General features: G+C 38.3%; 1 protein-coding gene across 1 annotated transcript; it reads right to left on the bottom strand.

The window, feature by feature from the left end:
- Positions 1-1,716: 1,716 nt before the first annotated feature.
- LOC102051323 (homeobox protein CDX-1-like) lies at positions 1,717-16,443 on the bottom strand. Its single transcript, XM_005441965.1, has 3 exons — positions 15,863-16,443; positions 5,724-5,869; positions 1,717-1,971 (listed from the first exon to the last, which is right to left on the bottom strand). Exons 1-3 carry the CDS (start codon positions 16,293-16,295, stop codon positions 1,717-1,719), a joined length of 834 nt encoding a protein of 277 aa, XP_005442022.1. The 5' UTR covers positions 16,296-16,443.
- Positions 16,444-24,361: the final 7,918 nt, after the last annotated feature.

Genomic DNA, 24,361 nt, shown 5'->3' with positions numbered 1-24,361 from the left:
AATTTACTCTTATTTAGTGCTGTCCTCACAACCATAAAGTGATAAATAAAATTAAGAAATAGTAAAACCAGCCAGCTCCCTGAACCATCCTGGTCTTGCCATTCTCGTCTACTTTTTGTAAGCTTTTTTACCATCACCCTGCTTTTAAACTTGATATTATAATTCAATGAAAATCTTAATGTTCACTTGCTATAGTAGCTGATACCACATTGAAAAATTATTATGAAAAAAGTCATTTATTTTAATGATTTTTATATACAAAGTAATTTCACATTACCAACATTTTGATGATCTAATAGTACTATTTGTTATAATTAAGGAAAAAAACCCAAGAATGTAGTGCCTAAATGACTTAATGCTCCTAAGTCTTATTTGCAACAGTGACAGATTTAGGAGGACACCTTGATGAAAATTAGAGAGGATAGGCATCCTAAATTTCTAAACTGCTTTTGACAATGAGAGTATAAATTCCCAAATCACTTGCATGCTTTAAAAATTTTCCCTTTGCAGTCAAAATTATGCACGTGCAATTGGTAGTCATATTAGTAAGTATCCAGATTATTCTTAAGTACTGATTACCTACAAATTCTGCTTAGTATGGAAGAGATCAGCACTTCAGGAATTGAGACTCACTTTAAAAATGCTGAGAGCTTACATTTAAGTGAAATGTTTGTTTACTTTGTCTTCCATTAATTTGTCTTCTCAGATTTTTTTAGTGTCACAATAGCTCTGAAAACTGGACCAAATTTAAAATTAGTTGAATGCAATTATTTAATCTTTATCCATGAGCTATACTGTCTCATGAAATGCAGTCACTTTTTAAAAAAACCTACACTTTTTAAAAGGATTCCCCCCTCCTTTGCTCTTTATTTTAGGATACAAAACGAGTCTGTCATGACTTTTCTTGTATCAAAAATGAACTTGGGCCAAGATTCTCAATTCCAGAATGCTTTTGAAACATTTATGGTAAGATTGAAGAGTGCATGTTTATATCAGTGTATGGAGCATTGGTAATCATACCTGTCAAAACCCAAAAATCCCACAAAGGTCATCCCTGACGTTTGCCCTTAACATGTAGTGAGTGCAACCATCATGACCCAGGCTTTCTATCAATTAGGTCAAAACTTATAAGCCAGGTTTTCATTTATCAAGATGGATGTGTAAAGTCTGTGAAAGTGAGATTAGTACATGGAACCTGTGTGAACATCAAAGGAGAAGGAATATGCTTTTGACCTAGGGGCGAGGGACAGACAGAGCACTTGCCTACAGCTGCCGTTACTGCCTCAGCAATGTGGTATTGCCTGTGGCCCATTTTGTGCCTTTTTTTTTTTTTTTTTTTGTCTGCAGCGTACTGTAAACAAATGGACATATCTGGTCCTCAGCTCTCCTCCCTCCCAGTGTCTACCCACCTGCCGCATGGCTGGAGGGATTCTTGCCCTTGTGGCACAGACTCAGCATGGCATCCTCTTGCAGAGGGTCCCTGCAACTAGGACTCCTGGCACGCAGCAGTTCCATTGCCCTTGGGAACTTGCACTATCCTGCAGACCTGGCAAGTGGCTCTTGGTTTACTGTACTTGAAACTCATGTGCACAAAACTGTGTCATGCTGGGGACTCCTGCAAAACAGCTACAGCTGTCCTCTGTCTTTCATACTGTAGTGCTCCATGTACTGCTGCTAGTTTATAGTGTTCGTTACGCAGTAGCTCTTCAGGCAGCCTTACTGAGAGGCTACTACCTGCTGCAGGTTCCCGTTGTGCTGCAAACCATTCATGGGAAGTGGGGGTGGAGGAGGTGGAGGTGGGAATAAGGAACTGGGCATTTCTGAATGAGTCTGTTGGTCAGGAACTGGCATTGGGCTCACTGAGCCAGAGTCACTCTGCATAGAGCCAAGATTGCTGCCATCAAAATGAGTCATTTTCTTCTTCATTAATTTTCTTTCTTTGGCTCTGCGATTCTGGAACCAGATTTTCACCTGCAGAAGAGTAGAGGAAATTGTTTTTCAGTTGTTAATAGAATGCATTGTGGTCCTTTTATGTATATAGTCTAGGGTCACAGGTGAAAAAACTGCATGAGGACCAGTGAGAAAGGCAATGGCAAACTAAGGCAACAGAGCTGTTGGCTTGTTTTTCATACAGGTAATCTTTCCTATCTGGTAATAAAATATTTATTCATAGCTTGATAAAGGGCTTTATAATTTTTTTATTATTATTTTTTAGGACTTCTTTCTTTATGGAATGAGCTTTGCTTTGTATTTTTGTACAAAATCTAACAGAACAGTGTCTCATGTCGTGGTGATGGCCAAAAGAATCTAAGAGTATCTTTACATTGAAAACTATATGCCCTAGTCAGAGCAAGTCAAAACCTGTTACTGGCCTATACACTGAGGCACAAAAGCTTTCCTGTTCGGATGCTGCACATTAATTGGTTAGCTCCAATGTGTATGCCAGTGGAAATACACTGGTGCAGAATTTCACCAGTGCACTACTCTTGGTACACAACATTACTTCAAGATATTGTATAAGCAGTGCCTTAATAGCTATGTGCCTTTAAGTGCATTCATAGATGGAGCCAGAATCTGCTGTTGCCTCCCACACAGTCCACTGCTTTACACCATAGTCATTGCTCTGTCACAAATGTGCAGTCATCTTTGAGAAGAAATGAAGCAACTATTGAAGAGTATATGGTTTTTAATTAGGATGGAACCAGTGAGGACATGAAGTTGATGAGTAATGGTCAATTGAAAATACAGCACAACCTGTTGAGGTGTGAAAGGGTGAATGTTCTGTGGCACCTGAAATGTCTTTGGACGTCAATCCCCATTGTTGGATTTAAGGCAGTGCATACCAGCTATTTATCCTTGGAAGTGTCTCTGTATTATATCTAGTCAGTGTAATAATTAAGCTACCTTATTCAGATACGTTGTGTTTTCTTGTTGGTGTTCATATGGCAAAGGAAACATTTTTGTCACCATTTTCTATTATAACCCAAAGAAAAATCAGTGGTTTGCTGAGAAAAACTGATTTGTTTGGTTATCCTTTGCTAGGAGGTAGAAAAGGAAAGAGGATGATGATCAGAAAGGAGGTAAAACAGTAAGAGGTGATAACATCTGTGGCTACTAGGTTGTGTTTTAAAAGAAAACCACTGGTGAATTCCTACAAAACATCTCAAGGAGTCTATGTGACTGTCTCTGTGTACTTATCCTTGAGGCATTATTATTCCCATTTTACAACTGAAGAATTCTGATACGCGCAAAGCTTGTGGAAATTTGAACTCAGTCTCTTAAGTCCCTGAGACACTTGACAGTTCATTTTGTTGCCAGTTGGTGGAATATCGTTTCAGTACCAAATTATATGTTCCATTAAACCAGTCTCAAATACTCTCCTATCGCTTGCATTCTAGTTGTGCTGAGGTAATCTAGTTTCACCCGTGCATTTGCCAAAATGAATAAAAAGATGAAACACTAAAAACCAAACTAACATCTGTTTCAGAATTACCCTCTGGCTTTGGTGTTCTTATCTGCCTTTGAATTTAGTTTTTAGTTCTGGTTTGTTATTAAACTGGGGGTGCAGATTTGCAGCAGTGATCCAGAGAGAATTTTAGTATGCAATTCAAGGTCATATGCCAATTATCAAATAACTACAAGCAAATAAAGAACTGTAATGTTATACTAAAAGCTAATGTGGTCAATTGCATCTGTCTGACTTGTTCTTCCCCTGTTGACTGCCTTTAAATATTTTTCCCCACTGTTCAGTTGTTGTGCGAGTAACTGTTCCCCTGAAGTCTAATTTTCTCTCTTCTTTCTTGTCCTTGTCAACTTCTTTATTTCTGTATCCTTCCTATATTAGCAGTGCTTTGTTTTGCTTTTCTTTTTCTTCATTAGATCTTACATCTTTCCTTCCTTGTTTAAACCATTTTTCTTTGTCCTGTTGTCTTCAGATATTCCTTCCAGTGTCCTGGATGGGATTTTGGCATAGCTAGGAAAAAAGCTTTTCCAGTAAATCATTTCACGTTTTAGGCTGAATGCAGTGGAACTTGGGATAGAACAGTGTGTGTTCAGATGTATTTATTCAATGGGGTTATTTAATTTGTATGAAAGGGTAGTAGTGGAAGTATAGATCAGGTATTTCTTTCTTAATCTTACATTTTCAAAAGTGTCTTCAGAGATGGAGGCTTTATGCACTAGAATTAATTTTCTTTATGACATATATTGATGATGAAGAGCAGTAAATTCTTGCCATGTTTCCCCAATATATGTCAAAGAAATTTATTGTGTCTTGCTTTGTATCACCAATTCAGATATACTAACAAAAAGGTTTACTGGGTTTTATCACTGAACAGGAAGCTGCAAGTAAATGTTGTTGGTTGTTTACAGAAGAAGAGTCATAATTTTTAATTTTTGCATAATTAAGTTATTAAGCTTTTAAGAGCCAGCAAAAAGGCACATAGTGTATTTTTTTATATACAGTTGAAATAATTCTAATTTTCAAGTGACTTGCATTCAACAGCAGATTGAGAAATATTTGCAAAATGGGTATTTGCTTCTCCGTTTCTATAAGCTCTTCCAGTGTGTGCTGTGTAAGACAAGTTCAAATTGGATGAACAATGAATCTATCAGATTAACAGCAGAACTACCCCTGCTCAGTAAGCCCATAACCCGATGGTGAATCAGGCATAATCTTCAATGAATGATACTGTATCATAACTGACTGAGAAAACAGTGCTGTGATGGTTTGCAAATGGAAAAGGCAGCAAATGAACGCATTGTCTCCTGAAATCTATTCAGGGAAATCGTTCAGTAAAGTTTTTAATTTTCTGTTTTGCTGCTTGCTTCAGAGTACTGCATGAAGAAACTCCCAAGTAAAATGGGACGGAACATATGCCCAGCCCATGTTATGAATGTCTTTGTGGGAGGTCTGGCTTGGCATCCTGTCTTGGTTTGCATGACCCGGCTGAAGTGCTTGAGAGCCAGAGGCCACGTACCTGCTTTGCTTTGGTGTAGGGGGTGGCACAGGCGTTGCAATTACATGACTGAGGAACTGAAGAACGTGGGACAGAGTGGTTCCAGAGCAAATTGTATATACCTTCTGAGCAGAAACGATTGTGTTTTGGTTTACGTTGTGGAAACAGAAGTGGAATTTGTAGAGGGTGGGGGGAAATAAGAGCAGGAGAAAGGAGTAAGAAGTATGTAGGAAATCTTTAACAAGAGGTAAAAGGCAGCCAAAGAAACAAATACCTTCAGGTGTCCTGAAAATACTTGAGCTCATCACTTTCATTCTCTGCTAAGACTGACCTTGTTGAAATTTGTTATAGAATTCCCATTGACTTCAGCAAACCAGAACTTCCACTTCAGAAATTTTGGCAAAAGCTTCTCCCTGCTACCACTACCCAAGTAAAATGGAGAGAAATCTGGGCAGGATTTTGTTGATATTTTTAAACTCTTGTTTCTCAGAACAGGACTGTAAGTAAGACTGGTGTTTGATTTTTCAACATTGGTGTGTTGTTGCACAGCTGAAGTAATGCTGATGGGATATCTAGAAGTGAACGCAAAGAAGGCTGTCAGGCCATTCAGTGGATAGTTTGAGTTCCTACGCTGCAAAGGGAACCCAGTTGCATTGTTTGGTTATTAGAGGCAGTAGCATTTCTGTGTTCTTAACCAGTATGGTTATCTCCTCATCAGCAATAATAAATTCAAAGGCAATCCTGAATGGGTGATCCATACTCTACCTGTCTCTCGGAAAGTCTTAGGTTTGCAGCAAGTTCAGACTTCCTCCTGATTGTAATGTATCTGTTGTAATGAAATTCCTTCTCTAATTCTAATCTCTGATGATCTGTGTAAACCACTCGGTACTTCTCTCTTGTTCTTGTTTTACCTGTTTTGAAAGAAGAACACATTGCTTCAAGCTAGAATTTTTTTAACTTTAGTAACACAAAATATCTGGCTTTACATTTGAAAATAAGTTTGTGGGTATTTTAGGCCTGATTCTCTATGCACTTACCCAGAGTTAACTCCCTTGACTCAGTCTTAATTTACAACACAAGAGGTTCATACCATCAGATTTTGGGTTTGCTCCTTAAAAGATAAACCACTTCTCATTATTTTTTATCACCCTTGTGTTATCATTTGGGAAAAGGAAGGTGTTCTTGTTAAGAACAAGGAGCCGGGAAACCTGGGTTGTGTTCTCAACTCTGATGCAATCTTCCTGCCTGGAGCTGAATTGCTCTTGTTCCTCTGTCCCTAAAGCTGATGCACTACTACCTGCTTCAGAGGGAAATTGTGGAGGATATCGTACTGCATAGAAAACACTGAGAGCTTTCAAGGTTCCTCACTTCTTGTTGCTAGAAAAATTAATACAATGTTGTGATTGTTACTGCAGTTTGGAGGTTGTGTTTTTCCTTCAAGTCTGGCAGTCTATCCATGACTTGACAATAGCACAGGGAATAGTAATGTGGATTCTCAGATGACAGTTAATAAAAAAGAGAAAAAGAAAGCAATAATACTTTACAAAGGACATTGAACAACGATAGAACTAGAGCATCTGTTCTTTTGCAAGCAGTACTGATGCATCCTTTCAGCTGTGGGTACAGCTGACTGAAGCAGACATGGCTCAGCCGTATCCAGATCGTTAAAAGGTAATGGCAAATTACATGAGCCAGTGAACGCAGATGTAAGGAGCTGAAATTTAATGGATTCCATACAGGATCATTTTTGAGGACAGAATGTGTTGACAGCAGTAAAAGAGAATTGAGAATGGTAAAGGCTGCTGATGCTTCCTTTCTCACCCACCTTTCCTCTGTTAATGTTCATGTTAGGCAATCAATATATTGGAGATCAATATCTGCTTAAAACCAAGGCCCTGAGCCCTAGCCTAAGGTCTTCCTACATTTTTGAAAGATTGGATCATTTTTGTGTTGAGACCACTGTTAACATGTTTGCTAACCACAGTCTTATTTTTTTTTGTGTGCTTCCATGTCTGTCTATATTTATATGGACATTTCTTCAGTTGTATATATTTAGACTGTAAGTTTCCTAGGACAGGGAATGTATCCTTAGTTGGTTTTTTTCCCAGTGTGTTCCACTGTGGTACTATAAGCTGTGAATCTTTGTGTCCTTAGCAGTCACTATGGTAGAACAGCCCCCTTAGATTCAGGTTCTCTCAGATAATGCATAAAACTCGAGCCATATTGTGACTTGCTGCCTGTAACAGTCTGCTGTTGCTGCAGATGTAGCTAAGCTTCATAGAACAGCTCATGTTTGCTCACAGATCTTTTCCTGAGAAGATTGTGTTGATGCCTAACTCTTTGAAGAGTTTGACAACTTCATAACAGCAGTTAATTTTTAATGGAGAGGACTGAAGCAGATTTTCAGGCACTGAGTTGGTAAAATTTGTCTCAGAGTAGATCACCACAGCATACCACCCCACAGCAAGCAGCTTCCCCCTTGCAGGAGAGAATAGCGGGAGGTTTCATGTATCAGTGGTGTAAAAGGTCTGATTTCTCCTCAGCCCCTCCTTCCAGCTCCCTTTGTTTTTGAAGTTTAAGTAGTACCCAAAGATCAGAATTCAGGGTACGGAACTATAGCAGAATCTTGAAGTAATTAATCTCTTAATTCATTATTAGGTTTCACGGGTTAATATTTTTTCCCCCATCTGTGGAGGGAGATGTGATGTCTCTGTTTTAATAGCCTTCCACTTGCTGTATGCACTATATGGTAATGGTTTGACAGCCGTATCGCCTTTTTTTCTTCCAGCCTTTGACAGTCAGTACTTTGCTACCTTTAAGAATTTTTGGTTTGCTTTAGAATGTTCTTCAGGCTCTGATCCTTTTTGTGCTGTTTGTATAGATCCTAGATACAGAGTTGTTTAGTGCTGGAAGGCCTGGTCAGTGCAATGCTGTAAACAAATACTGTTACATCTTTGGTTGTGGATAGTAACTGGTTTGCCCTACGTGACAGAGTTTCTCTAGGACCGTTCCCAGGCTTGTAGAACAAGGTTTACATCAGAATTTGATCTTTCAGCTTCAGTGCTCCATGGTGTTCAACCCTGGGAAAGCACTATGCATTAATAGTGTGTTTACAATGCTAAGGGCATTTTCTAACTGTCTTGAGGCCATCAGCCTGTTTACTTAGAACATTTCAATAGGGAAGATGGGTATGTGCATGCTTGTGTTTGTTCCTTGTGCAATTCCTGTTCAATCCATGCAGCCAAACCCACTTTGACTCAAATCTGTTAGCTTTCCTGTGAATGTTGGGCTGTGCTGGGCTTGGCTGGGGTAGGTACATAGGACATGCTCATTTCAGTAGAATTTTTATCATTGTGAAACTGTAGTGAAAGCAGAATTAGCCCAATTATGTTTACACTGATAATCAAGTGAAAAGTGCTGTTAATTTTACAACATTATGGTAAGAATCTTAGAGTCTCCAAAGAACAGCAGTTATTCAGTTCAGTCCACATAAATACTAGGGCATTTGTTTTCATTCATTCAAAGTGTAAATTGTTTGTTTAACATATGGTCACCTGTGGTGCTTTAATGCCTCATTTGATATTTTTTAACTTTTGATCTCTCTAGCTGGTGGCTTGGTTAGGTTTTTCTTTCTTTTAAATGAGAATTTGGGGTCATTCTATGGGATAAAATCTTTAAAATGTCTTCTTAGTCTTCTTTGTGTTGTTAAGATGGAGCACTCAAAAGAGCAACAAGGTGATCTTATCTTGGACTCTATTCTCATTCAGAAGCCATAGACAATTTTCTATTGCCAAAACAGGGCAGTAAACGTCAAGATAAACCTTCCTGTTTCTGGTTTTAAGTGCTTAAACACTTATTATCTGAGTAGGAGAGTGCTGGGGTTTTTGCTTTTTAAACTCAAGAAGAAATTAAATGTATGTGGAAACCAGAATTTTCTTCCATAAAATCTTTTCTCTATATATGAGTAGCTTTCAGTTTATTTTTAGTAGGAATGATACTATCTGGCTTCTTTTTGAAGGAAGATTGGGAGCTTTCACATCTGATTTCTTTCTTTAAAGTAAGTTAAGAGAATAATTTAAAAAGTAGAAAAGCAGAAGGAGAACATTTCTTTCCTAAAAGTGAACAGTGATCTGAGAAAAATTCTCTTATGAATTGTCACATAAATCTTGCCTTTAATAATTTGATATTTTTGTGTAGAGTAATACCCTCTGTGAGAACCAACAGACAATGAGAGCTGAGATCTGCCAGGGTCTTCTGAGAGGATACTTGTAGTTCTGGCATAGTCATGACTTAGTCTTAGGCCTTTTCCTAGACGCTCGTTGATGTCAGTGAGAGTCTTCCTAATGCCTTTGTTGGATGCTGGCTTGGAATTAGTCTGCATATGGCATTTCCTTTCAAAGGCAAAGTACACTTTTATTTGCTAAAGTTAACAAACAGCAGCAGCAAAACTTATTGCTAAAGTTTGAGACTTTAGCCTCTAGATTCCATCTGTTAGATGGAATAGATTCACTCTACTGCATGCTGAGCCAAATCTTGCAGACCTTCTACTGGTTTTATTTACAGTGATGCATTCTATTGCAAGGAGAAGTATTACCTGAGTGAAAGTGGCAGTAGGACTAATGGATTCACCCCAGAGACTGCAGAAGGATGCTCTTCACTTCTCAGACTTCTTTAGGAGATAATGGCAGAATTTAATGAAGCACTCGTTAATATTTTAATCCAATTCTTCAGTCGAACCCTACATATTTTACTCACTTAGGTGAGTGAAATTACCAACATTTAACTTTCTACAATCTTAATTAATCTTTTGTTAGTGACAGATTATAATTTTAATCAGCAATATAGTGTCAATTTTATTGGAAATGTGTTCTGTCGTGGACAGTTATATTATGGAATTGTAAGTGGTTGGAGAGCCTATTTGTAGTTGGGTGGAAGAAAAATGAAACAAAAGAGCTTTGAAGCAACTACCTTTGCAGTATGACTGCCTTTGTGTTCAGGGAGTGGATTTCCTGGGTTTAATGAGCTCCTTAAGAACAGCAAGTTTTGTCAAAAATCTGTTTTGCAAATAGTGCCTATTGAAGACTGCCTTTGGAGTAACAAGAAATAAGACATTTCAGACTTGGAAAACTTTGCATGAGCTATAGTTTAACAATCCTGTTCCATCACTCCCACTCTAGCAATTTTTTGTGACTGGCCAAGTTTTGAGTTGGGGGAAGGGAACAGCTTTCCCATTGGTCATAAAATTCACAGAGCATTTCTTCTGAAGACAATAAAGCTAGGAGAAGGCCTCTTTATTTGCTGTGAAAATCATCACCCTTTCCGGCAATATAACTCCTGAAGAAAAGAGGGAGAAGGAAGAGACAAGACTGCATATCAAAGCAAAGTGAAGTGTTAAAAGGGTCTGTTGCCTCAATATGACAGATAGGCCTCAAAACCTCAGACAATGTAGGCCAGGAAAGCAAAAAAAAAAAACCCCACCATCGGACCTCACAACTAGTTTACAAAGCAAAATTAGCATTAGAACTAGCCCTGGCCCCTTTTTCAGTGCCTCCTGTCTTAACTTTTCAGGAATATTCTTCATCTACTGAAACTGGCATTATCCGTAAAATCGAGAAGCTACCTAATTTAGACAGAAGCTGTCATAATAGAGAACAGTGTTGGATTACTGTCGGATTACTTACAAAGCATTGTAATCTGGATTCCATGGTTTAACATTGTCTCAGAGGAAGTTAATGTCTGTACTTGATAACTGGAGATCAGCTTGAGTCAGCTCGAAGTTTAAAATGGCTTTCTGGCCTGAAGAAATGCTCAGTTCAAATTTGCATCTTTATGTTAGCTTAATATTAAGAGATTAGTGTTAATTTTAGAGTTTATAAAGATATGGACTGTCAGAGATCAGGCCCTGGAGGGTTTTTTCTTTGGCACTATCTCTAAATATTTATGCACTTTCAAAGTGTAGAAAAAGAGAGGGACAAATTCTCCCTAGTGTAATTTCACTGACTTAATTGAATTTCTGAAGCAAAAGTAATTTTAAATAAGTCTTGAAGATCAACATTGTGCTGCACATGATGTTCTGTGAAGCTAAATTAAAAAAAAAACCAAACACCAAAAAACCAAACAAACCACACACTGCCATTATATTATAAAATGTTACATGGATCCAATCCTGTATAGTCACAGTAATAATATCCCTGCCAGAGTCGTGGTGTGATGAGGAGGGCTATTCATTATTGCAAAGCTGGATGTATAAAGGTTTGTGAAACGTGGTGAAATCCTGTGTTTATATTTTCTGCTGGGTCTTGATCATTTGTTCTTGTTATACACATTCAGATGACTCGTGGAAAAGAACAGAATAGGGTCATAAAACTGGAACTTTTCAACAGACTTGAAGATTGTTCCCTTCTGTTGACTTCTATTTAAAATGCTAGTATTTTCAATTGTGAGTATCTTTCTGCTATTTTCTGCATTATTTTTATTATAATAAAGCTCATTGGCCAAATTCTGTCCTTCACTTTGCTAATGTAAACTTTTCTATTCAACTTCATCATACAGAAGTAATTGAATACAAAGCAGAGTAATTTTTATCACCTTTAAACAACGATTGGACAAGCTGCCCTGTGTGGATTTTGTTTGGCAGACGAACCCAACCTGCAGGAAATGTAGGTGGGTTTCTAAATGGCAAGATCCGGGGAAATCCCATTGCCAATTACTATATAAACTAAAAAGCAAGTGATTAACTGATATTTTTTTTTTCCAAGTATTGTACGTTCTTTAGGCATTCAGCATTCTGCAGGAATGGCTTATTAAGAGGCTTGTTTCTCTTCCCTAGATTTGAAGGAATATAACTGCTTTCCTTCAAAGACTGGATGTTACACATTTATAGTGCATTTGTTAATGATGATATCAGCACCTATCATCATGATCAGAAAAACTGTCTTTATGTATTCAGAGTAAATTTTTATTGAACAAGAATGATAGGAGAGTTGTCATTTACAGAAAGAGTCTCTGCTTATAATTAGTTTACCTCTCGTTCAAAACTTGTTCTCTCCCTTTTTTATGTAACGTAAGTGCAGATCTTAAGATGTATTTTCAACTTTGCGAGCAGATTCTCATTGCTGCTGGAACTGCCTGGTAGTTAACTGTTCAAACTCATTGTTTTGGGCACAGTTTTACCACAGGTGAATGTTGGCAAAACATCTTCATGAAGGCAAAAAGTAAAGTCTGCTCCTGTGTGAGTGATTGCATACCTCCATAAAAATATTGAAATAATCAGGAGAAGGTTTGTAACTTGTTCTAAAGTGGTTATATTCTACTTTTCATCAAAGAATTTGCCTGTAATTATGCTTTGTGTGTGTGTGGAATGGCTGCCTCAAATCTGTAGTTTTTGTGGCATTGTTCCATTACAATTGCTAGTTGTTTTGGCTGTGCTTGCCCTTTCAAAGTGGGGGTTTAGAAGAGGGAACAGGAGCAGTACAAGGGTTAGAGAAGGAGTTTTTTCTATTGGTATTCTTGGTTGAAAATACTTAGTGTTTCCTCCTTCAAGTGTTCTAAGTCTAAACATGTTTGCTTTCTCCTGTATCCTGAACGCCCCCAAGAATGCAGTGTCTAGGCTTGGATCCTATGTGCACGGCATTTAGGATCAAGTCCCAATTCCTCCAGTTCCAAAACTGCAGGGAGAGACCTTCAGCCAGAGAGAGGATGATGGATGAAAGCTTCAGTGAGTCTTCTGTGGGAAGTACATTCCTGTAACACTAAACCAGGATGATAGTCTTGCATTAAATACTGAGATCTTCTGGTGGTTTCAAGTAGTATAACCTCATAAACTTCACAACACCAGCTGAAGACGTGATTTTATATTGGATGTTGTTTTTAAAGTTACAGAGTAACACTTGACATAATTTCTTCTTTTGTTCCAGGTTAGTTGTGCAGATAACAGTATTAAAAGACCTGTAGGGCATGACGCAGTGGCAGAAATTTCAATAAGGTGGTTTGTTTGTCATCTGTCAGGTCATGAGGCCACAAAGCACCAATAAGAAAAGCTAACCATGAAATCTCTGGAGATGGAAATGTCATTGATTCTGGGCCTTGTTTCTGTAGCTGTTACAAGTCAGACTACTCAATGTAAGTAAACCTTAGGAAAGAATCCTGATCTTAGAGCTATACGGTTACAAGAACATTTCTTACATACTTTCAAGAATAGCTTGCAAAAATCACTTGCCTTAATGTTTCCATAGTAAATAATATTATGATTGATAACTAGTATTTTGCAACGAGTAATGAACAAATAATAACATCGATTTGTCTGATTTCTGTTCCGATTTTTTTCCATCTTTTTTCTGAGGTTTTCCATCTTAAAGAATAGTGGCTCATATCTATTTCACGGGGAATAAGGAAAACTAATAAGTGTGATTAGATTACTCTTGCCTGTACAAAATATCTACTGAAATTTGTAAAGGTTTTGCAAAGAGACAAGAAGGGTAATGCTGAACGTATGCGTACAGCTTTAAGGATGTAAAAAGCAATGGATTCCATCTAAGAGAATGCTGAGGATTTTGATCATGACCCAGCAAACAGTGTTGGTACTTGCAGTTATCCTAGTCATGCATTTGAAGCCACCTGCAACACTTCCATGCTCAGAACCAAACTCACTTAAGTGTGTTGCTAGATCTGACAGTGCTGTTAGGGCAAATTTTTTAAAGTTATTTTAATTTTAGGAAAGTGGGGAAAAACAAAAGTGCCCTTGCTTTTAAACAGAGAAAAAGATGAAAGAAGAAAAAGGAACCAAGTCCAATGAAGCAGATCTATTGGCATTGAGCGTTCCTGGCCTAGCAAAAAAAACCCCCAAAAAACCCAAACAAACATAGGAGGGGAAGAAGGAGCAGGAAAATTATTTCTTTGGATTTTTCCCTAAAGCGCAACCCAGTAACCTGTTAAGTGAATGGCTAGGCTCCCCATAACTTCAGAGGGCCTTATGCTGGCCTATGGGTATTTGGGAAGATAGGCTCCTAAGACATGCTGATTTCTTCAATTCTTCTTGAGATGAAGGTGCTCTGTACCTTGTTGCACCATTCCAGAATGGAGAGGCTCCCAGCACCTCCTATGAGTGCTCTGACCCTTGCAGGCTTGACATTTGGTAAGTTAGAAAGCCCTAAGCGTGCTTCTTAAGCAGGCAGTTAGAATGTGGTATTGTTTACTATGTATGTGTCTCTCACTGTCCCCACTATAAAAGGAACAGCCGAGACCCATCAGATCAGGTCTTTCTCTCAGAGAGACTGCAATTTAAATCCACAGGAGCTAAAGGCAGGTAGGTAAAGAAGAGAGAAGTAGTGTTTTTTTGAGCAAGTATTCTGCCATCTGTAAATCATATAGTTTGTGAGCACTTTCATTGCCCTTGTAAGGACTACTCAAAAGTAAGCTGTGGGTTTTTTCAAGACTCTCCTCTTTGTTTTTTTTTTTCTTGGATGGTATTCAGTGAAGAACAAATATTATTTTAAAAACATGAACTACTTTCCCCGCCGCCTCCCCCCCCCCCCCCCGCACCACACACACACCCCCCCCTTGCCTAAAAAAAAAAATCTTATTCACCCAGTGTCAATCTACTCTGATTGTCCTATTGAATTCTATGGACTCTCTATGAATTAATGTTGTGTTTAGCAGGAGTGAGGATGACTTGGTCTGTCCATATAAATTAGGTGCATTATTTTAATACAGACAATTTTTCTATATAGCTGCTTTCACTTTCCTAAACTATGTTTTAAGTAATTACTTTTCCATCAGAGATTGATTCAGTACTTGCTTTGAAAACTATTATTTACAGGCATGTGTGGAACAGAGCTGGGCTGGGAGGAAGGGCTGAAAGGAAAGGAGTCTTCCTGGGATGCAACATTGAAATACTGTGAGCATCTCTTTAGGGGAGGTATTGAGCATCCTTAATTTCTACTGATCTCAGTGCATGTCAAAGCTGCTCAGCACCTCAGAGAATCAAATGCTTTTATATAGTGGATTAGGCCTCAGTTCTTTTCAGGTGCTTTCCCCTCTTTTTCTTCTCCTCCTCCCCTTGTTTCATAACTTCTTTTCTATTCATAAAAGGTACAGATTTTTGTTCTAGGGATGCTCAATATTTATATTTTTTCTCATAACAATCAAAAAGAACCTTTTCCTCATGCTTCGTGACTTATTTTTACTGGTTAAATACGACTGAAGAATTGTTTTGTACTCATCAACTATTATGCATCAGACTGACCTGTTGCTGTATTAACTGATGGTGTTACCGTGGAACTTTGTATTCCTGTGTATTCTGAGAGATACTACTACAAAGTGAAGCAAGCCTTTCCTTATCATTCCTGTTTTTAAAGCATTGACTCATTGTTTGATCATGCAGATCTCATTTCATTTCAGTGTTCTGAGGTTTAGAGAGGTTGTTTCTAAAACAAAGCCTTATTTCCAAGTCCCTGCTATATATACTATACTTGAACTTTTCATATGTACTCTAAAACTTGAGGAAAACAAGCAAAGTATAGGTGGTGGCGATACAATACTTTCATCATAATTTCTGCAGACTTGCCGCCTAAATCCAATCTATAGGACTTCTATTAAAAGCAACTCTGACATCACAAATTTTTTTAACATAACAGAAAAGAAAGTACTTCACTGTCAAAGGACACTGCTTTTCATTTGCCTCAGCATTAGAGGTCAAGAAAGAAGTATAAGACATAGCTGATCAAAACCAGCATCCAATAATCAAACCAATATTTAACTGCTAGCAAGAGAATCCTTCAGAACAATTGGGATCTTTCTTTGTTAAACTGCATGCTTTCCTCTAAGCAAAGAACCTGGTAAAACCCCCCCAACAATGCAAAAAAAGCAAAATCTCTTCTCAGCATAAAACCTCAGTGCCCTCCTACCTGTAGAAGTGGATTGCACCGTTTTCCTCATCCATTCATAAGAGCTGTGCCTTTGGCTGTTGGGAGAGATTTGCTGTGCATTAATGGTATCTACAGGAGGTAATCCCCCGGATCCAGCGGGATGGAGGGAGCTATAATCAGCAGAACTGTAGGAGACCTGTCCAGGAGACGAGCCATTGATCTGTGCAGCAGCAACTGTGCTGGAAGGTCCTGGGCCGTAAGCGTTCCAGTCCTCCCGCTGTGGGCCATAGTGAGATCCCCAGGTTCCCGCAGGCTGTCCATGGGTGTCCAGAGTTGGCACATGATGATATCCCATGTAATCTGAATAGGGTGGAGTAGACACAAAGTTTTGCACTGGCAGGTTGTTGCTGCTGCACCTTGCAGATCCTGGATACATGCTGCTTTCTTTATCCAAAAGATAACTCACATACATGATGCTCACAGCCTGGCTTTGTCTTGCTGGGACATCCTGCTCTTCACAGTGTTTGTTTGATCTCTCTTCCCCTCCTCTTTCTTTCTCTCTCTTTTCTAGCCCTGACTGGCTCTATAAATGACTCATGCTAGCCCTGATGTCCCTTTACTACACATGATTAACAATGGTTTTACCAGGTGCTGGTGGTAACAGTTTACTAAGGTCCTGCCTGATGTCACAGATAACTGCCTGCCCCAAAATTACATTTGCATTCAAATGAAGGGCTGATCATGCAGGCAACTCCACCTTGCTGCTAGTTCTAGTGCTTCCTTTCTCACAGATCCTTTATGTATTACTATCCCAGTTCTATACTTTTAAAATGTAGTTTGAAATCGCGTGGTCTTCAAGCAGAGTTGCATATGTAGTTAACCGGTAACTGTTCAGACAGTAGAATTAGTATTTTTCTTGAGTGAAACACATCAGAGTCATAAATTCAAGCACTAGGTTATGGTTAGCTAAAGCCTGGTATCTGCTAGTCCACTAGTTCTTTTGTTAGAATGTGCTATGTTATTTTTTTAAAGTGAGAACAAAGGATCAGTTCAGTCTTTAACTGCAGTTCTTACATAGTTTCTCAAATGAGCAGTCTTCTTGACTTCAGCTCGTAGTCCATGTGGGAGAGCACTTAGAAACCACAGCAATCCTACTGATTTTAACATTACAAAGGATATACAAGAAGTCTCATAGTCATTTTGAGCATTTGTTCATACGAATAGTCTTGTTGATGTTTGCAAGCCTATTCATGAGCTGGCTGCTTGCCATGGTGATTGAAGTTTCTCCATTCTAACTTAAAATGTTAACAGAAAGAGAATCTGTTATTGGGAGAATGCAAAATTTGGCACTTTCCCTATGCTTATGTCTTGTTTGTGATATTGAAATGAGTAGTAGTTTTCCCTAAAGGTTTTTCTGTTCTCATTGCTGTGCTTGCTCATAATAACACCTTTTCTTAGAAATATGGGAACAAATTCTAGCTTTTTAGCTCAAAAAAGCAGTTTCCTAAATTTCAGGAGCAATCTTATGTAAGTAACAAATTCCTATGAGATTATCTATATCCAGGAGCGAGGAGAGAAAGTGTTGATTTTTTTTTTTTTAATGAGATAGATACCTTAGTATTGTCTCTTAATGAGAATTTACTGTTTTCATTCCTGTTCCTTTAATGATGTGATACTTAATTGCACCTTTATTAATGAACCGATTTGTTAAAAGGATTTTTTTCTTAAACAGGTGCAAAGTATAATGAGTTTTTTCTTTGTTCAGAGGTGTATTTTTTCTTTGAGAGTCTTTTGCACTTTAACACCATTTAAACTCACAGGTTCCTCCTGGTTCTCAGGAGGAAAGAATCACTTTGCACACCTGACAACACTGTTGTTTCCTTTTGTGAGAGGATGGTGTCCTTAGGCTGCATTCACAAGATGGGTTGTGGCTGTAGTGGAAAAACCTTTCTTGTCTGTGAATTTCAGGGCTAGATGGAGAAGCACAGGCTACCTTCTCTGAGCATTTGCTAAGATTTTCCTACCGTGCACTTGGGTAAAACTTGTGCTTTTTTACTTTTTGCTTCTTGTGGGGTTTTGGAGGATATTTTGCTGGCATAATTGTTGAAAGGTATTTTAAAAACCATTAGGTGGGGGAAGTTGGCAGAAACTGTTTCTTCTGCTTGCATATGTGAGCTTATTCAGTTGCAATTTACACATCTGTGACAGCTGGCCATTCAAAATGACCAAGTATAGCTGCTGGTATAGACTCTTCAAATCTAGGGAAGTCAATAATCACGTATCTGAACAGCTTAATTTTCCCATATTAGCAAAGTAAATCATATTTGTCTACTTACAAATTAGAGACTTACTTAGAGACACCAAATTAGGTGTCTCTAGACAGCATGTGTCTAGTTACCAATGCAATGGAATTTCAATGTAGCATGTTCTATATATACTGGTTGGTTGGCTGTTTTTTTTACTAGAGTGTTTCACTCCCTTTCTCAATCATTTAGAGCAGTGTGATTGCTTGGTAGCTCTGAAGCTCAGACTGTATTGAAATAGTTACAAAGAAAGATTCTTTATGGCTTTTTGTTGTAACTTGATTTCAATTTCCTTTCCTCCTCTTCGAAATTGTTGTGGTCTTGTCCTTTTAAGCATTTCTATACCTCTCATGAATGCAGGTGTACCAATAAATCAGCCAGAGGAAGAAACAGCATTTGCTCATTTACTGTAGCATTAGTTGTAGCCCTCCAGCTGTCTGGAGAATGTTCTAATTACACTCATTCAACAAAACTTTTCCTGCAGGCCTTAGCTATCTAATATACCAACAGCACAAAATGCTGCAGAAGGGCTGGGTCTCATTGCTTGGTTTTAATCTTGATCCGCCCTTCTGCAGTGGTCAGGAATGTCGGATACACCAGGCTATAGTCATGCATTCCTTCTCTGCCCTACTGCAATGTTGTTACATGGGAAATGTTTTGAGCATTTTTTTCATAATGGTATAATTTGGCGCAGGAAGCTACTGAAAGTAGTAAAACAGTGTTTCTCCATGTTTATTAGAAAAAAGTAATTATGACATAAAAAGATCTTTTAATGCTTTCAACTAGTATGTGTATACATTGACATGGAAGGAGACTGTTCCTTATTCCGTACTGCTTAAAGAAGTTATTTTACAAGGTAAGATTGTTAAACAGACAATACTTTACTCCTCTGGCCACATGCTGTGACCACTAAGCGGGAAACTGCTTCCTTTGGATTCCCAAGCACCCTAAGTTGGTCTGATTTCAACAAGCTGTATTTTGCTTTTGGTTAGTCCAAGTTTTTTTTAATTTGTATAATTTGAATCTGACTTACCAGTTGAACCACAGTCCTTCAATGTACATGTGTTTTAACTGCCAGGGGTATGTGAATAATCACATGCTGATATAGTTAATATAAACCTAAATATTTTTGTATGTTCTCAAACACATATTAGAAAGGGACTTGGATTTGAGTTACTTTTCATACTTTCTAGCAAGAATATGTATTATTAACAGGTGTTGTATTGGGAAGATCAGTCTATATGTACACCCAATCCTTTATAAATATGCTATTCTTCAGTCAAAGCTGCTCCTGGAAAAAGAATTCAGCAGCTTCTCTAGTCAGTCACTACATCTGTGCAGTGTTTGTACACAGTACTGTATGTATACAATATTTGGAGGTACCTATTTTGGTAAATAAATCTTGAAGTCTGTTAGAATCCACTAATACAGTGTATTCATATGTGAAAAAAATACACTTCACACAGGCATTCAATAGGTAACTAGTGGCACATCAGATCCCCAACACTTTTGTGTACATTGACCATACATACAGCAAAGTTCAGAATTTGGACCTAAATTGTAGATTTCAAGCTGAAAAGAGTTTTGATTCAGGATTTTTATCCATTTTAAAGAAAATTGCTAATATATTTTGAATTCTGAGCTCTTCTTCTCCAACTGGGTGAAATTTAGAACTTACATTTTTCTTATATTTTGCTAGTAATCCTGCACTGACAATTCTGAATTTCATTTTGCTGTTCTGAATAAAACTGTCTGCAAATATTTTGGTTTGTGCATTATGCTTTGATGTGCAGGAATGGTAGTGGCCAAGTAGGAGAGGTCCCACCAGACAAGCTTGGAGTAACAAAGCAGGAGCCTGTCCGTCTTCCCTGAGTATGTTTTCCCTGTGATTGTATTTTGAAGGATACAGTAACGTCAACATTTACTACCCAACTCATCTTCATTTGATTGTAGTGTAGCAAAGAAAAAGGTTAGATTCTGATCTAAATAGCTGACTTGAGTGACAGCTGCCCTTGTATGAAGTGTTATTAGTTTCACTGGCTAGAAGGGTGTACTGGAGGCTGGGGACATTAGAAATGACATTGCCTTGTATTTGATATTTATGTGCAAGTATTATAGAGCAGGTAATGGGTCTGATTTACACAGGCTGAACAAAAAGCAATAAATAGCATCCAAATTCATAACATAAATTTTATTAAGAATATACAGTCTTTCATCATTCTTTTGTGAGTAGCAACATTAAGGCTAAAAAGAAAAGCAATTAAGGTGGAACTAATTGCTTTGTAAAATATTATTCTGCCTTCTAATAGCATCTATTATGTGATAATAAATCCCAACCATTATCAATATGAAATGAGATTTCTCCACGTTGATTTGTGAAGAGACCAAATCCAAAATCTTGTAGATCTAATGAATAAAGTGACTATTCTGGGTTCTGGGCTCACACTGAGAAGCCAAAAGATGAATGGAAATGAGAAATTCTTCTGAATTCTCAAAAGAGGAAAAAACTTTGTGGTTTTGAGATGAGCCTAAAGCACCTTCACCCTATGGCTTCTCTTGAAATACATTTTTCCAGTTCTAAATTTGAATAGTTTCTATATTCTGAGGTTAGGAAGTAGCATCCACCATAGATACTGGTTGAGAAAACATCTCTTAAGGTGATTTTATCAGATACTGCAGATGGTGATGTGATGGCTGTGGTCACAGACTAGGCAGGAACATTGGAATGCTCTAGTCCACTTTGATTATTCCTATTCTGCTACATGAATGGGTCTCCAGGGATTTCCTCTGTCGTGTCATAAAGCCATAGATCTGCTAAGATTGTACCCTAACCTTTCCATGCTGATCTGTCTCAGACTGTAGTCCCGTTGCTGTCCTGGGATGTAGGCCCTCACCTACGCATCCATTTTCTTATCTACAGACTTAAAGAACTGTAATAGCTCATTTTAATTTTTCTGAGTTTTTTTTTTTTCCCCCGTAAGTGTAGCAGCAATTTTTGGAACCATGTTTCGTCCCAGTTCCAACACTGGTCTTTGCTCTTGTGAAGCAATGGGGACAGCTAGTGGTCAGCTGGCTGAATGGCAAGGAGATGTATTGGATACATTTTTCAGTGGCAATGACCTTATTCAGATTTCAAAGTTCTCGGTCTGTTCTGTTCTATGCGGAATAGAAGTGCCTCGAGTGATGTGAATCATGTCTGTCACATGCCCAGATACAGGAAGCGGCAAAGCTAGTGAAGAGTCCTGGCTTAGAATTTTGGTTATGTTGCAGAGGTTTTTGCTACACTATTTAATTGTAACATCTCTTTTATGAAACCTGAAGGCGTATGATTCCATATGGAATATGCCATGATTCTTAAAGTTCACTTTTACAAGTGATTTTCTGTTTAACAAAGTGCTTAAAGGTCTAAAATGTGCTACAATACAGAGCTGGATTACTGAGCTGCCACAAGCAGCTGGGTGTGTGAGTGTGCAGGGCTGGTCTTGCACTATACCTTTGCCTCTCATGTAATCTAATACAGCACCTAGTCAGAATGTGGGTATTTCACACCTGCTTCACACTGGTAGAAATGTCTTATGAGACAATGACAGTGAAGAAGGAAGAGCATGACTGCAGTATTTTAATCTTGTATTCTTTAAGGAGTAGCTGTGTTTTTAATATATTTTCTTTGTTAATCGCTATATATGCTTTTAAAAGAATGATGCCAACTTCCAGGATGACACTAGTTAGCTCTCGGTTGTGTAAAGAGAGAACTGACATATCTGAGTAGATAGTAAGAAGTAAAACTGAGGTAGAATGAATGCTGGGATGGATGATTCTCAGTGCCACTGGTTTGTTCAGTTACCTTGGGCTAACCAGGTAATGTGTGTTCCATATTAATCTGTAAAATGAAATTAACACTCATGGCCTCGTGATATGATAGAATTTAATAAATACCACAAAAGAGGGTTCTGTATGAGGCGTGCAAACCACAAAGTCTTTCATCACTTGTGAAATGAATTAGCTAAAATATGTTGATGTGTTTATCCCAGGCTAAAGTAAATGGCTGTCTCAAAAGAACACCGATAATGTTGCTAGTTCTGAAAAAGAATATCTATTTTCCTGACTGTTATTTTCAGGATGCTCTGTGCTTTGAATTTTTAACACCTTGCAATGGCTGGATCTCCTTGGGCTGTGTGAGTCATGCCACTTATGCAATGAGCTTGAAAGCGGTCAGATTCTTGCAGCCTAACCTGATAATTCACTACCAAACCTTGGAAGAAACCAAAGGAGTCTGCTCAATAAGCTTTCCAGAACTAAGTACAAACAGATCTGAAGCCCGTGTTCGCTGCCTCTGCTTGCACATTGCCATTGTTGCAGGACCTCAGCTCGCCATTTGACTGCCCACGGGAACAGGAGGGAAAACTTGACCCATAGGCAAGAAGTCCCTACTTTGGTCAGTTCCTACCCGACATAGCAGCAGACCTGATGCGTAACAGGAGGTTTTCATTCCCTGTCAAATACTCCACAAACTGTGAGATGAATGCTTGGTATGAACTGAGTGGCTAGCTAAGTTAAGAAAATGTAATCTAGTAGTCCAGTACTCTTGATTTTTGTGTGTTTGCATATATATGTTTAACACTCTTCCGCTGGTGGAAGCTTACATGTCTGCAGGTCTTCAAAATTTAGAGGACACCTGATGGCTGCTAAATCCTGTCTGGTGAAATTGTTTTATTTTAGATAATGGTTTTGAGAGCTCTGTGAACACAGGTCTCAAAAAGAACATTCTGTTCTTTGTGCTATAGGTACTATTAGGCAGTTAGCTGTGACCACAGTCTGTACGTGGATTATTTTAATCAGATTCTTAACTAGCATCAAAGATTATTTTTTTTTATATTGCTGCTGGAACTAGTGTGCTCTTTCTCCCTCCGCCCCTCCTCCCCCAACCCCACTCCCCCTTCCTCTAGTAGGGAAGCTATCTCTGGATATGACAGAATATCTCAGGATAGGTGACTGAGTGATCCACAGCTACATTTCATATAGCTGTACAAGCACTTGTGAATTAAAAATAGTCACAGAAATAGACTCTCATTAAAGTGGTATTTTCCACTAGGTGGCACTTTCAATACATAGCATGGACAAAACCTACATGGCTGATTAAGTACCCCTATTAACTGCTATTCAAATTTGTAGTTAGTAATTGACCAAGCTAAAAAAGGATCAGAGTAGTTCTTCCTGCAGCAAGTTTCTCGGCTCCTTTTAATACTTATATTGATTAAATCCCCACTCCCAACTCGGTGTAAAAGAGAATGAGCTCAGAAATTAACCTCCTCTCCAAATCTCTGCATGCAGCCTTCTCCACTGTTGTCATGTCATCGTGTCCCGCCACCCCCACCCCCAACTAATGTTTTATTTCCCTGGATATTAAATCTAATAGTGTTGTTCAAAAACAAAACCACACAAACAAATTTTATTTTAAATTGTCAGATACACCTAAAATGAAGTGTTTCCTCACTGCCAATAAACATGAGCAGGCATCAAACATCATCGCTTTGCTCCGTGCTTCTTCCTAGCCAACTCGCCAAGCTTCATTCTCATTGCTGTTCAAGGCTTTGCTCAGAGTAGTGCAGAGGGTTGGAGTATGCAGAAATAAAATAGGCCAATAAGCAAGGACATAAGTGACAGTGGAAGTAAAGGGAAAAAAAATAAGTTACTTGGAGTAAAATGAGAGTTGCAAAGGGAAAACTGCATAGAGAGGTGAGTAGTATTAGTTTTATATTTAGAGAATAATTGTTTGAACTTCCCTAATGTTTCACTTCTGGTTTTGGAGCACTTTACAGAAAAGGATCTACCTAATGCCCTTTCTATACATGAGACACATGACTAAAAAAAAAAATTAATCATGCAGTGTAGAATTTAGTTATACGAAAGCTCCGTTCTCTAGCTCTTGCTTCCAGTACTGTTGGAACTGCCCAGGAGATTCATAATAAAAATTGAAGGAAACAATAATTCTTGCTCTGTTTGTTTTGAGGTGAGTGAGTTGTAATCTATACAGGATGGAAAATAGGCAAGACCTAAGAATGAGAAGATCCTTAGTAAAGTTATGTGATGTTCACTGCCCAGACTGAAAGCTGTTGGGGAATGGATAGAGGCACTGAAAAGGTTTTAAACATACATGCCCATAACATTCGTATTGACCAATATGGGCTCTCAGTGGTCATTACACAGCTTTCTACAGTAAATACACTACTCACTG

The sequence above is a fragment of the Falco cherrug genome, chromosome 15, assembly GCF_023634085.1.
Source record: "Falco cherrug isolate bFalChe1 chromosome 15, bFalChe1.pri, whole genome shotgun sequence".
NCBI classification, from domain to species: domain Eukaryota; kingdom Metazoa; phylum Chordata; class Aves; order Falconiformes; family Falconidae; genus Falco; species Falco cherrug.
This window is presented reverse-complemented; position numbering and strand designations above follow the sequence as displayed.

What these genes read in the sequence shown, in the direction of transcription:
- LOC102051323 (XM_005441965.1), bottom strand. Translation starts at nt 16,295, where the DNA reads ATGTATGTGAGTTATCTTTTGGATAAAGAAAGCAGCATGTATCCAGGA. An exon ending in GGTGCAATCCACTTCTACAG is followed by an intron (nt 5,870 to 15,862) that starts GTAGGAGGGCAC and finishes CTTTCAAAACAG; the next exon opens with GTAAAACAAGAACAAGAGAG. An exon ending in TAAGACTTTCCGAGAGACAG is followed by an intron (nt 1,972 to 5,723) that starts GTAGAGTATGGA and finishes ACTCTTCTGCAG; the next exon opens with GTGAAAATCTGGTTCCAGAA.